The sequence below is a fragment of the Miniopterus schreibersii genome, assembly GCF_964146895.1.
Source record: "Miniopterus schreibersii genome assembly, chromosome: 20".
NCBI classification, from domain to species: Eukaryota; Metazoa; Chordata; class Mammalia; order Chiroptera; family Miniopteridae; genus Miniopterus; species Miniopterus schreibersii.
In genome coordinates this window covers 6,382,564-6,396,686 of record NC_138122.1, presented here as the reverse complement: position 1 = coordinate 6,396,686, position 14,123 = coordinate 6,382,564, and the positions used below count along the sequence as shown (strand labels likewise).

Here is a 14,123-nt window from a genome sequence, read left to right as displayed (position 1 = left end):
AGTCCTCTCCCCGGTGAGGCTGGGAGCAGGCGGCCTCCTGTCAAGATTCACCCATCCTGATGGGCCGCTCGCCTGCTGAGCTGATGAGGGAGACAGTTCTTGTCCAATTCCCAGCTTGCCCTTTCTGATATAAAGTTCATTTGTGAGTATATATATATATATATATATATATATATGTAAATTTTTTTTTTACTTCTGTTGCTACTGCATTTTGTTCTCTGGAGTGCGAGAGACCCCGCTTCCTGTGTAGCCTTTAATTAGTTTTGGATGATATCTCCACCGAGAAGCCAGCGGTTCTGTCCCTCCAATCTCAGGGGGAGAGAAGAGAATCTAATAGAGACGTTCGGTATTTCTAGGTGATGTGTTTGACAAGCTTTGTATTAACAAGGAGTCATGTTGAAACTCCTTTCTCTCCCCACTGCACTCTCCGCTCGCTCCTGCTCTGTGACATTTCGCAGGGGATTAGCGGAGCCGCTGCTGTGGCTGAGCACTTGCGGCTGGCGACAGCCCAGCCCGCCTGGCCGCCCTCCTACTGGAGGGGAAGCGCTGCACCTTGATCTGCCTGAGACCCTAACCTTTATGAGGGATTTAGTGGCAATAAGGCCTCGGAACAAAAAGCCAGTTTAAAACCAACTGACAAGTTACTTTGGACAGCAGTGGGACCGCGTCCCGGGCTGCGGGACCCGAGGCCAGGTAATGAGATGTTTCTTCCACTTGCCTGAGTTTTCCCAGAGACAGTGGTGCAGGGAGTGTGCGTGTGACTCAGGTTTTCAAGTTTCCAGCTTCAGCAGCGTGGGCACTGATGGAGAGAGGGGGAAACTCCCTTCAGGCTGCCTGCCTTCCCCTGAGCTCAGCCTTGCGGGTATCTGGGGACAGAGAGGAGCCTGTGGGAGCGTTTGTACCTTCCCACAGTCAGGGGCCCAGTGAGGAGGACTTCGCCACAGCCTTCCTCCCACAGTCAGTATACTTCCCGCCGCTTATGGTCTTACAGCTGGCATTTGAGTGCGTGACTACCGGCGCTCTTAGGCAGTTAGGAATTAAAGTGCTGATGATGCCATCGAGGCAGCTGAAAGTGCCCAGCCAGGAGGTGGGCAGCCCAGAGACTCAGGCTTCTGCAGAGCTGGTCACAGGAGCACCGTGAGGAGGTGCTTGCCTTGCCCACTGCCTCCGTCTGACCTGGATGGCAGCCCGGGAGATGGGATGATGGGTGCCTGCCCACCTGGCAGCTCTTAAGGGCCAGAGGAGAACATGAGCACAGAGGAACATCGCCAGGAGCCCGAGAGGTTATGAGACATGTACATGCACGTGCACATGCGTGTTCACTTGTGCTGTCTCAAGATGGGGAAGCATGAGCTTCCCCTGGGGGTGGTGAAGGCACTCGCTGTGGTAGAAAGACCAAGTCTCTCTCTACAAGGTGGGTTTCTGAGCAGAAGCAAGAACATCTGTCTAAAGGGAAGAGTATGCTCACCTCCTCCTGAGTTTGGAGAAACAGGAGCCTTGTTGTAAGTGGTACCGCAGGAACTGCAGACCCTAAAGCTGGAATGTATATCTAAAGGGTCCTTCCAGCTAAGGTCAGGGCTGCCGGGGGTGCCTGACTTTGTTCCTGAGCTGGAGGTGGGTCTGTGTCTCCTTTCTGTGATCTTTTAGAGCCTGTGCAAAAAGTCCTTCTGGAGGAGAGAAACAGCTGATGGGACTTGGGATATGACAAAAGGTGCAGATGCTTTTGTATAGCTTTACCTAACTGGTCACTTGAGTTTTGTGGATGTCCACTGCATCCCTGCTTTGGGAAGAGAGAGACTTAGTAAGATGCCAGATGCCAAAGGGGCAAAGGAAACTGCTTAAAGAGGCCTTGAGGCCAAGCCTTAAAGGACAGGGCAGAGCTCTGGCTGGTGGGAACCAGGGGAATAAACAATTCCTGGCGAGGAGAAATTATAAACAAGAGGAATTAAAACTTCTTTTGAGCCCTTACCCATGAAATGTATGTGAAGAAACTGTGCATGCCAAAGATGTTATTGTGCCCTATAAAGAAATCCTGCTCAGCAATTCCAGGGTGCTTTGTTACAACCGATAATTATGCTGTTTACCACTAATTGATTAAAGTCTGCATCACCTCAATCACAATATCATTTATTTGTAGAGTGATTAGCAGTTCAGTAAGTATCTTTAATTATACCTACATATTTCATTTGATCCCAAATCCCTGTAGGAAAAGGTTGGGTCTGACTTGGAGAGTATTGTGCTAAGTGAAATAAGCCAGACAGAAAAAAAACAAATACCTTATGATTTCACTCATATGTGGAATCTAAGGGACAAAATAAGCTAACAAACAAAATAGAAACAGACTCATAGATACAAAGAACAGCCTGATAGCTGCCAGAGGGGAGGGGGAGGGGGAGGGGGCTGGGTGAAAAGGTGAAGGGATTAAGAAAAAACACACAAAAAATTCATAGACAGACAGTAGTGTGGTGATTACCAGAGGGAAAGGGGTAGGGAGGTAGGAGAGGGTAAAGTGAGTATAAATGGTGATGGAAGGAGACTTGACTTGGGGTCAAGTACTGTGCTGTATACAGATGATGCATTATAAAATTATACACCCAAAACTTATATAATTTTATTAACAAATGCCACCCCAATAAATTCAATAAAAATAATATAAAAAGAGAAAAGAAAATTTGGGTCTGAGATCTGCCATTCTCTAGCTTCGTGGCCCTGAGGACATTATTAGCTCTCTGAGGCCTTAGTGTTCTGGATTAAGTGGGAAAGATCTGAGAAGTACCGAGCCCATATGAAGTGTTCAACAAATATTAGTTTTCTTCCTTAAGAAATGATAATAATAAAGTAACTTTCCCCTGGGGTTCTCTTTTTTTCCCTCATGAAATTATATAGATGAATCAGGTTATTAATCGACTCCCTTTTGGTAGAATTTTTTTTTTTAATTTTTGAGGACCTCTAGTTTGTGTGACGTTTAGCTAATTTTTTTAGGTTCACCTCATTAGAGAATCTGCAGTTGTCTGGTCCTGTATGATGAGGTTAGTTGCTTAACCTCCCTGAGTTTCCCTGTCTTTTCTGAATGAGGGATGATGTCTGTGAGTTATTGTGCGGATTTGAGAGGAAGAAACATGTGTTAAGCCCCCAGCATGGTGCTCGGCCTAGAAAACGTTCGGTGGTCCTTCCTTCCCATCTTGTCTGCCTTCCTTTCATGCACTGGTCCCTCAAGAGCTGGTCCCGTTTGGGGGAGGGGGGATTGAAGCCAGTCATGCGCATTCAACCCAAAGCACATGCCATTATACTAGAAGCTAGAGAGCAACCAGGCCTGTCTGATGTCAGATCGATATCATGATTAGCAATAATTTCCCCACGTTTCCACATTCAGCAATTGATGAAGAGACACGTCTTAGCAATTTCTTGGATGTTGCCAAACATGATGAGGCACCGATGGCTACAGGTTGGTTGCTGTGAAATTCAATTGACACTAATCTGCCCAGGAGCAGGACAGCGCGGGGCGAGGGGGCACGGTGTCTGCCCCGCCGTCCTGTGTCTCTATCAGGAATGACTAAACTGGGTCAGGGAGCAGAGCTCAGAAACACTTGCTTCCACATTTCAGCTTGTCCTGAAAGGAACACATTCCAAACTTCAGAACCAGTGGTTTATGACTAATCCCGAATAAATCACTGGCTTTTCTCCCAGGGCTTCATGATTTTCCAGCAAACATGAATGGCTTTAATATGGAGACAGAGAAAGAAAGAGATGTAAGAAATGACAAAAGGGTTCTGGTAAAAGAAATAACAGCCTGCCCGGGGCTGTGTCACCAAGGAGCCCTCTGTGTGCTCGGAATCTAATTTGGGATTCTGAATGTAACCCGACCTGTCCCTTCTGGGAAGGGGAAGCAGCAAGCACATTGCTGGCCAGGGAGAAGGGTCCCCAGCGGGGCTCACCCTGCGCCCTCGCATACAAGTGCTGTTTATCTGAAAATCACTAGCACATCTGAAGTAGTGACTGCATCCTCATGGGAGGCAGGGAGGGGGGCGTGTTCCTCTCAGCCTCTCAACCAGAGCACCCCCCTGCACCTATGCCCACATTTCTCCCAGTGTTCAGAGCTATGCATTTTTAGTAACACTAATAAACCACATTTGAATATAGTGCTTCACGTTTAACATATAATTTCTCATAGTTTTTTCTGACCCATGGAGCATTTGTTTTAAGAAGCAAGATAGGTATTAATAGAATTAAAATAATCAGAGTTAGCCCTGGCCAGTTTTGCTCAGTGGTTAGAGCCTCTGAAGGGTCCTGGGTTAGATTCCGGTCAAGGGCACGTATCTCCATTGCAAGCTTCATCTCTGCCCTGGTTGGGGTGCGTGCTGGAGACAACCGATCCATGTGTCTCTCTCATATTGATGTTTCTCTCTCTCTCTCTCTTCCTCTCTCTCTCTCTGAAAAGCAATGGAAAAAATATCCTCAGGTGAGAATTAAAAAACAAACAAACAAACAAAATAATCAGAGTTGAATGATTTGCATGAGTTTGTACAGCTAGTAATTGTTGGGGTGGGCTTTATACCTGATCTTCTGATGGGAAGATTAGGGTTCTTTTTCTCAAAAGAGATCCCCCGACCCCCCCAATACTGGGATGTGCATTCTGTCACACAAATGATTCTGTTGGAAAGAAGAAAAGACGGAGCAAGGAAAGAAGAAAGGCCAAGAGGAAGAACAGAAGAAAGGCAGGGCTGACTGAGTCGCCGCCCCAGTCACAGTAAAATAAACGCCTTGCTCAGTGGACTGTGCGGCGGGTTGACCCGATGGCCTCTCTGGCACAGGGGCGCTGCCTGTGATGGACCCTCTCCTCGAAGGCCCAGCCCCCGTCGGTGCACACGGAGGGGAGCGCGGAGGGCAAGGCGATGGCTGGGACATGCTGGAGATGGAGTGGGGGGGGAAGGGAGGTTTGTGCAACTTGGGAAGGTCCAGAAACATAGTAAGGAAACCTCCCTCCATTGCTCCAATAAATAACCCCATGTGCGGTGCACAGAGAGGGCTCTCTCTGGCTGCCCCGGGTGGGGGTGCACAGATGGTCACGGGGAGTCTGCCAAGGGGATGCTGGGGGAGGAGCAGCCCCGCATGCGGCTGGATGAGTCGGCAAGACCCAGGGCACCGGGTGGGGAATCTGCATTCTATGGGCTTAGCTCTGTGTGAAGAAAATAGATTTGGGAGCATCCGTACCCTGCATTCAGGTCCCTCCTCTGACACTTATTGTCTGGGAACCTGGAGCAAACCACTAAACTCTCAGTAAGCCTTAGTTTCTTTATCTGAAAGTAGAATACTGATAGTGCAGTCTCAGTGGGTTCTGTGAGATTCAGTCAGTCAGTGGAGTCAAGTGCCCTGTCAAATGTCGAATGCACAACAGGGATCCATAATGTGTCAGTGTGTCTGTACATATGTGTATGTGTATATGTGCGTGTGTGTGTATGTCTGATTTCTGTTTATCTTTTATGTATGCATCCATGGTTCTGTGTACATTTATTTTCCAACCCATATAATCTCTCATTTTAAACAGCACTCTATAACTGCAATTTGAATTAAATGTTCTTGAACAAGTTTCTCAACCACTCTATATATAAGTACTGTCTTTGTAAAATGCGAGAAGGGAAATAATTAAGGGGACCAACGCTTCTGCATTTGCCCGAGACTTTTCTGCTTTTAGTACTGAAAGTCCCATATTCTGGGAAACCCCTTAGTTCCAGGTAAAACAAGACTATTAGTCATTTTAGAAATAATATCTACTTGTGGGGTTAATGCAGGGGTAAAATAAAGTAAAAGTGGTATATGCAAAGCACCAGTCATGCAGCAGGTATTTAACAAATGGTGACTGTCAACATTATTATAGACGCTGAAATTTTTTGGAAACTATTTAAAGATCTTGAGCAAGTTTACTCGTGTCGGTTTATTTGCATTTCCATACAGCCTTGTAAAAACATTCTCAGTCATTCAAAAAGCACTTGTTAAACACAAAGTACGCCAGACGTCATGGTATGTGCTGAACACATTGATGAGCAAGACAACCGCTGAAACATATTTTATTTGAGAAAACAGACAATTATGCAACAGTCTAGTATGGGGAGCTCTACTTTAGAAAATGCGATCGAAGAGAGCTTCCTAGAGGAGCGGAGATGGGAAGCATAAGACAGAACCAGGCAGGTGAAGGGCAGGAAGGAAGGTGAGCAGAAGGGACCTGAGGCAAGGAAGGGCTCGGTGTTCCAGGAGGAAGGGACGCCCGTGGGGTGAGGAAAAGAGAATGACTTGGGGGGGGGGGGTGCTGGAAAGGAAGCAGGATCTGGTTCGAAAAAGGGTCTTCGAAGCCAAGGCAGGAGTTTGTCTTCACGCTCCGTGATGGTCTCCTCTTCCTTCAGTCTGGATGAGAGAAGGGAGGTTCTAAATCAAGCATAATTTCATAGCCTGAATTCACACCTCATCAACTGAACTTTGCCTAGAGTTTGCCTTGGTCGACGGTGGCCAGTGTGACAGTTGGATTAGTCCACAAGCCAACATCAGCTTGGTTGTGACTTTAAGAGTTTCCAGGCACCAGGCTATTGGCACAGGCCTGAGAGCCTCTGTGTGGGGTCTGCCAACCAGGGAAGTTGAGGATGCTCCAGATTGGTCCTGGTGATCCCATCAGGACAAAGATGCCAAGGCCGTAGCAGTGATGCCCCTCTTGCTGTGAAAACGGTACTGAGGTGCCATGGGCACCTCAGGTCTTCCCTACAGAGAGGGGGCAGGGGGAGAAATGCCACCGCAGCAAAGGGAGCCGCCTGCGATGCATAGATCCTGGTGCCGTGTGCAGTAACCTGGTCCGAGCAGCTCTGCGCCTTCAGCCCCACAGGACTGCACGCTGCTTAATAAAGCATCTTAATTTGGATTTAATAGGATATCTATCGGCTGCTAAAAACAGCAAATTGCTATTTATTAATGACATAATTATTAAAACTTAACACCTGGGCAGTGGAAGCTGAACCAAGAATGGTGAAGTTCCCTATGATACTATTTTAATAATGTTATTTAATTATTTACACTTTTGAATTAAAATTCAATACAAACCTTAATATAATGTGTTAAACGTGGAACTGTATGCAGAGTATGGCTCACCAGGCTTCTGCCTTTCTTCCTAAACATCACCCAACTTCTTCTGTCTCCCTGCTTCTATATGCGTGTGTTTCCTAGATCTAGACCTCAGACGTCAACAGAGACGTCAACTGCCTGTCCGTGCAAACGAGCTGATGGCTTTTTTAAGGAACTATGAACTCTTAGCAGATCTCAGACCTCAACCTGGACCTTTGATTGTACAGCTCCAGTCATGCTTCCCCTAATCGTCTCACCACAGGACGTCTACAACAGAACCAAACTAGTGTCCTCCGCAGGGACAGTTCTCTTTATAACATCCAGGGACCTGCTAGCTCAGCCATTTAGCCCCCTCCCTGACTGGGACCAGGCCACCTCCCCTGTGAAGCTGCTCTAAGGCTGGGACCCGTGGCTGACGCATGGCAGGCGGAGGGGCGAACCTTTCCCTTTTCCTTCCTCTTTCTCCTTCCCCTTCCCAATAAAGTTTCTTCTGGCAATTAAATAAATAAATAAAATGAATAAATAAATAAAAATATTTAACTCTGTAATCCCAGCCACCCCATCCAGGGGACCATCAAGCTCCAGCACGTTTTCCTTGGCCCTGCTCTCAAATCCATTCTTTTCTTTCCATCCTTATGGAGCCAACAGTTTAATCCAGCCTTGGCTATCACTCAGATGGGTTGATTCTCTCTGATTCCAATTTCTATCTGTTCTCACTCTGATACATTGTTACCATATTATTTTGCCTAAATTACATTTAAAAATATGCAGAATTTAATGTTTAAAACAATTTTTAAATGCTTGCCGTTGCCTGTAGGACAGAGTTAAATTCCAGGACCTGGCCATTTAGGCTGCTCCCTGGCTGGCTCTAGTTTAGTCACTGATCTTGTATGACATTCTTCCTCAAGTCGGTTAAAATGTATTGATCACTCATCTGTGTGGAAATTGCATACATGTGTTTGCCAAGCACACACAATATAAAACTCATTTATTGAGCACTTTATATTTCTAGAAGCTTCTCTAAGTGTATTTTATAAACTTACTCCTTAAATTCTGAGGCACGTGGAATTATCAGCTCCATTGCAAAGGTGGAGCAAGGCACAGAGGGGTCAAGTGGCTTGGCCAAGGTTACCCGGTTTGAACAAAGCGGGGCCAGGGTCCCAACCAGCAGTGCCTACTGCCTCCTGTAACATAGACTTCGTATCTCTGTACACGTCGTGGGTCTCTGCCTCACCTCCTATGCCCAGGCCGTCCTGCCTCACCCGAAGCAGCCTCACAGTTTCTGCCTGTGCGACTCTTTCTTGTTTGTCGATGTTCAGACTAGACCCTCTATCTGCCGTGCAGCCACTCTGACACTCCTACTCGCCATGACCCTCCCTCTACTCGCAGAACTTAATTTCTCTACCTTTCCTTTAACATTCGATCGTGTGCCATTTTGTGAGAAATGTTGCTGTAATTGAGCTTTCTGGGATATGTACGTGCCCTGTTTCCTCAAACCAACCGTAAATTCATGGAGGTCCAAAAATCGTATATGTCCGCATGCCATTCGTGTACTTAACACATGGTTGTGTATATAGTAAGCGCTCGCTGAACGTCTCCTGAGTGACTTTTGGCCCAGCCTCCACTGGCAGTTCCTTGTACATTAATGACTATGCCTGTGAACTTTTGTGATGTGTTCTTTGCCTAGCATGTCTTCCCTCCTCTTCTTTCCAGAATTAACTCGTGCTTGTCTCCCAGGGCTTAGCTTAGGCATCACATACCCCAGAAGCCTGCCCTGGCAGCCGTCTCCTGGCTGGCTCAGCTGGCTCTCTGTATCACCTGGACAGTTTACTTCTCTTTCTACGTCAGAATACAGTAAAGGGATATGCTTGGTACCTGTTTTTAGGTTGCTAGACTGTGAATCCCTTGTGGACAATGTCTGTGACTTTTTCAAAGTTATGTTCTCAGTGCCATGAACAATGCTGGTGTATGGAAGTAATCAGTGGGTACTGACGAATGAACTGAGGAAGGAAAGGGAAAGAAGGAAGGAAGAGGGAGGGAGGGAGGGAGGGAGGGAGGGAGGGAGGGAGGGAGGGAGGGAGGGAGGGAGGGGAGGCGTGAAGGAAGCAATCTTAGCATGTTTCCAAGAGCCTATATGATGAAAAGAGGTAAGATGAAGATTTTATCTATGGAAAAATATAAAAATATAGGAAACCCATCCTCAGTTGGTCAAAACTTCTTTATGAATATGGATTCGCTGAAACCAGCGTACATCCTATTAATTCAATTTAATTTTAAATACTGACAATGTGTTAGAAGCTGTCACCTAGAAAATGATACTTCCAATCCCCCAGCACCTTAGTCAGGATGCTGCTTTAGTTCCAATAGTGGGGATCGCCCCTCTGGTCACACAACATTAGCCCCGCACCATGAATGGTCTGCCTTTGAAACTTCCCCGGGGGAAATTCTCCACCTTCAGGTTATACCCTTAGAGAGGATTAAAAGAACAGCAAGCATTTCACCAACTCCTAGTTCATGAGTTGGCTACTTTCCAGTTGTTCGGAGAGGGAGACAATGCTAGATGATTCTTCCGAGGATGAGATGTGATGGTGTCACTTAATATACTTACTTTGCTGACAGCTCTGGCCCACACCACCCTCTGCTCTGCTTGGGGACTGTCCATTGCTCTCTAGTGTATGATTAGGAGATTAGCTATCATGTAAGAAGCAGGAAAATGAACTCCCAGGAAGCCCTTCCAAAGCAGGAGTAATTCATTACCCGGCCTGATTTCCACTTAAAAGGTACTTTAAGCACACTTCCAACTACAAACCCTAAATCACCCTGTGTTCACAAAGTCCATCATTTTTTATTTTATTGCATGGCGTTGGCGTGACATAATCCCTCGCAGAGCATCTCGGAGTGCTTTACAGATCAATAAATCACTTACCTGCACAGCTGAAGCAGCATCTGCAAGGCCACCACCGTCATCCTGCAGGCAGCCTGTCCTCCAAGGAGCGGGCAAGACTGGGTGCCAAGGACGGGCAGGCACTGGGGCCAGAAGAGTGTACGGATTGGGGGAGTGGTGGTTCAAGAAGCGAATGCTCCGGTTAAAACTGTGAATACGTTCCATCAAGTTTAACTGATTTTAGAACTAAGGGAGTTGAGAAATTTTGATCCTTTAGACAGTCAGCAAATCAAGTTTTCCATCATTAACTTGTCAATTATTTTTCTGTCTTGGAAGATCCACTCTAGCTTTTAAAAAGGCGTAGCCGTAAGTCGCAACAGTATGTCTTAGAAGTCTTGGGTTGTAAATCCAGTGGTCACTCAATCCTCACCACACTAATTCTCCATTGTTTTTGTCCTACCGAGTGCCTGTGAGGGTGCAGGGAGGGTGTGTGCAATCATGCGCGCGCGCACACACACACACACACACACACACACACACGCTGCCTCTCTATCTAAAGATTGACGAATTTAAATCTAAAAACGATTAATTGTGTCCTGGCCACTGTGGCTCAGTTGGTTGGAGCACCATCCCATATACCAAAAAGTGGCAGGTTCGACTCCCCACCAGGGCACATACCCAGGTTGCGGGTTCAATCCTGGGTCGGGGTGCTTACGGGGAGGCAACCAATCAATGCTTTTCTCTCACATCTGTCTCCCTCTCTCTCTCTCCCCAATCCTCCCTCCAAAATCAATGGAAAATATCCTAGAGTGGGGATTAAAAAAAGTAAAAAATAATAAAAACGATTCATTGGTGCTTACGTTATGGAAGACACCCTATTCAAAACAGCAGAAGTTTGTTTTTTTTTAAAAGAGTAAGGTTCTTACTCAATATCTTATATTTAGATAATTCATAACATAGAAGGAAGATGAAATAAATGTAACATAGAGAGTCAAGTTTAAATACTTTGAAGGAGCTATGGGATCCCCAGGGAGGAACGGTCACATCTTTTTGGAACTTACCTAGAAAACCTTGTGGAAAATATGGTCACACCACCAGGCCTTGAGCAAGGTCAACAGGTACAGCGAGTTGGAGAGAAGATCTAAGTGATCAAAATCAGCTTCAAGGGCACCGGGGTAAAGAAACAGCGAAGACCACATGCTCATCAGTGGGTCTTCCCATTGTGTGCCGTGGAGAGGAGTGGGAGGGGATTCTAAGGAGGGAAAGGAACCAAGGCTAAGGGAAGATATCTGCATGAGCCCCCCTTCTTATTAAGGAAGAAATCCAGCGCTAGATCAGTGCTCCAGGAAGCCGAGAGGGGAGCACTGACATTTCTGGCCAACCTGATTCTCCTGTGAGGGCCGCCCTATGGCGCTGGAACAGGGCATGGTGGGGGCTCAGCCTCCCTGGGGTCTCTGGCAGGCCAGATGGCACTGCATGCTGGCGGGCGACGTGCTCTGGAACGGCACGCTGCGGTGGCTTAAGCGGGTGCTTATTCAAGGAAAGAAGGGATCATGAAGAAACTTAAAAGAGCTGGGTGAAGGGGCCACTTAATTTGGGTAGAATTAATGAGTCAAATCCACTGTCAGTGAAACTGAAATGGTGTGTTAATGATCCAGTTCTGGGGTGGTTACAAACATGTAGCCGGTGGGGAAGGTGGTGGAACAACCATTATAATTCCATCCTATAAATATCTGTTGAGCTTTTACTATGGATGTAAATGGAAGTAAGTCCTGGCTCAGGCCGTCAAAAAGCTCATGGTCTAGTGGATGAGAGGCACTAAGCCAGTAACCATAGCAGAGTGGGGCGAGCGCCAAGCCAGGTGCCGGACAGATGACACTCACTTTATAAACCAACTGGCAGACAAATGGGTAGTCGGACATGAACCAAAGATCCCATTCGCTAGTTTAGATGGTAATGGAGAATTAGGCTTAGATGCGCAGCAACAACGAGCTCCTAATTCTGAACCCCCGGGTGAGACCGATGCCCACAGGCAGCTGCTGGCTGTGCTGCGGGCTGTCCCGCACCTGTGGACATTGCCCTGTGGCGCGTGCACCAGGAGGAGTGCAACAGAACCTGGCCTCCTAAGGGAAGCCGGGCTCCCAAACTAAACACTGAACAGAGTGAGGGGTTCTGTCCCTGACTTTACAATGGAAACAAACCCCTCCTTCCGTTGAGGGACCGGTTTAGGGGACTGAGAGAAAGAGACCACGTGTGCCAGGCTGTGAGAACGCGGATGACAAGCAGCTGGCGTGTAGAGTTGACCGGGGGCAGAGAGGGGCCGAGGTCAGAAACACTGCAGCAAAGTAGCATCTGATCTGGACCTTACCGGGTGACAAGGAGCTTTCTAGGAAGGACATAAGGAACAATATGGACCCCGCATGCTTAATGGCTGGGAAGGACATGATGTGTTGGGGATGACAAGGGGATACGTTGAGGTGGAGTCTGGGGATGTCCATGAAAACCCCGGTCGGTGCTTGATTCTGAGCGGCCTGTATGCTAGGAAAGTGTGCATGGGCACTACCAGCTGGGCAAGAGGGAGCAATTGGAGGCGTTTCGCAGAGGTGTGATATGATCAGAGTTGCATTAGGTGGACTCCGAGTGCAGTGTGGGGAGGGACTCGTGGGTGCGTGTCGGGGTTGGGGTGACAGCGCAGACGGGAAGGGAGCGGAGCCTAGGAGAGTGGTCACTGTAGTGTTGCAATGTAATCCCTTCCCATCAATGCATTCTGACTTCGGGTTTAAATAGGAGGAAATAGAAACTAAATTCAAGGTAAGATGTTTCTTTTATGTTGAAAATAATTCCTCTGATTTCTCCTCATTTGTGCCTGTAACCCCTATACTTCAGTCCCGGGGCTATTCTGCCCACTATCATTGTAAGACAACAAAGAAATGTTTCAACAGAGTATTTATTTCCCTTCTACTGGCTTTTGTCTCTACAGTATCTCCCAAAATTGTAGAGATTTCTTCAGATATCTCCATCAACGAAGGGAGCAATATCAGCCTCACCTGCATAGCCACGGGTAGACCAGAGCCTACGGTCACCTGGAGACACATCTCCCCCAAAGGTAAGAAGAGCGCAGTGTGGTGTGTGTGGTGTCTTGCGAGGGCCTGGGAGGATTGCCGGCCACGACAAGGGTTCATGATGCCGGGGACTTCATCCGGAGGGGCCTGTGCTTTGAGTGGCCTGATGATGATGCTGGTGGCTCTGCAGAGGACTTGGGTGTTCTCCAAGGCAGGCCTGTCCGCTGAGACGCCAGCAGTCCTGCTTGAGCACATCTCCAACCCCCTGGAGCCGAGTCCCTGTTGGCCGTGGAGGAAATGCTGCTGAGGTGTCCTGGGCGAATGTCACTGGCCCTATCTCATGTTGGGACAGTTAGCTTTGGTGACATTGTTCTGCTGGTTGCTGTAAGAGATAGAAAACAAGCAAAATATTAAAGGAGAGCTTCGAATGGCTGCATTTCTCAATGGAAACTTTCCGAATCTGTGCTTGTTCAGCGTTGCCAAATATCTGGTCTCTATTCCATTGGCTGTTTTGTAGTTTTGCTGTTGTTTTATTGTGATTAATCCTAGATAATCCAAATTGCAAATTTTACTTTGTCTTAATGTTTGATGCTGTGTCGACTAGACTAAGTGTTGTTTTGTGCTTTTGTAGCTAGAACATTAAACCTTTAGATTTAAGTGGATGCCATTTATCACTAAGCTTGCTTTTATTCATGGTGCATTAAATGATTTTATTTGTTCTTCAGTATCTATTGAATGCTTGCAATAGTCCAGGCACACTTCTAAGCATGGGGGGTGTAGCAATAAACAAAAGCATATAAGCTCCTGCTCTCAGAAGCTCACATTCTCATGGGAAAAATGACCGAAAAATGAAGATACGATATAACAGGTGGTGACAAGTAAGAGGAAATGGAGCAGTTTACCTTGGCAGAAGGAAAAGAGGCCTGGTCAGGGATGGCCTTTGAAAAGGTGACATTTGAGCAGAGACATGAGTAGAGATCCTTAATGTCATTGCTTATTGCTGGTTTATATACATATGGATGTATGCAGGAGGTGTGTGCGTTGCTGAGTAGTAAAGGTTTAAGGATTTAAAG

General features: G+C 47.0%; 1 protein-coding gene across 4 annotated transcripts in view; it reads left to right on the top strand.

The window, feature by feature from the left end:
- Positions 1-14,123, top strand: part of NTM (neurotrimin) — an 873,264-nt gene that overhangs the window by 745,526 nt on the left and 113,615 nt on the right. For all 4 annotated transcript variants that reach the window (XM_081122645.1, XM_081122646.1, XM_081122644.1 and 1 more), the window contains exon 4: positions 12,969-13,094. In XM_081122645.1, coding sequence (XP_080978771.1) covers positions 12,969-13,094 — 126 coding nt within the window. The remainder of the gene's footprint in view (positions 1-12,968; positions 13,095-14,123) is intronic.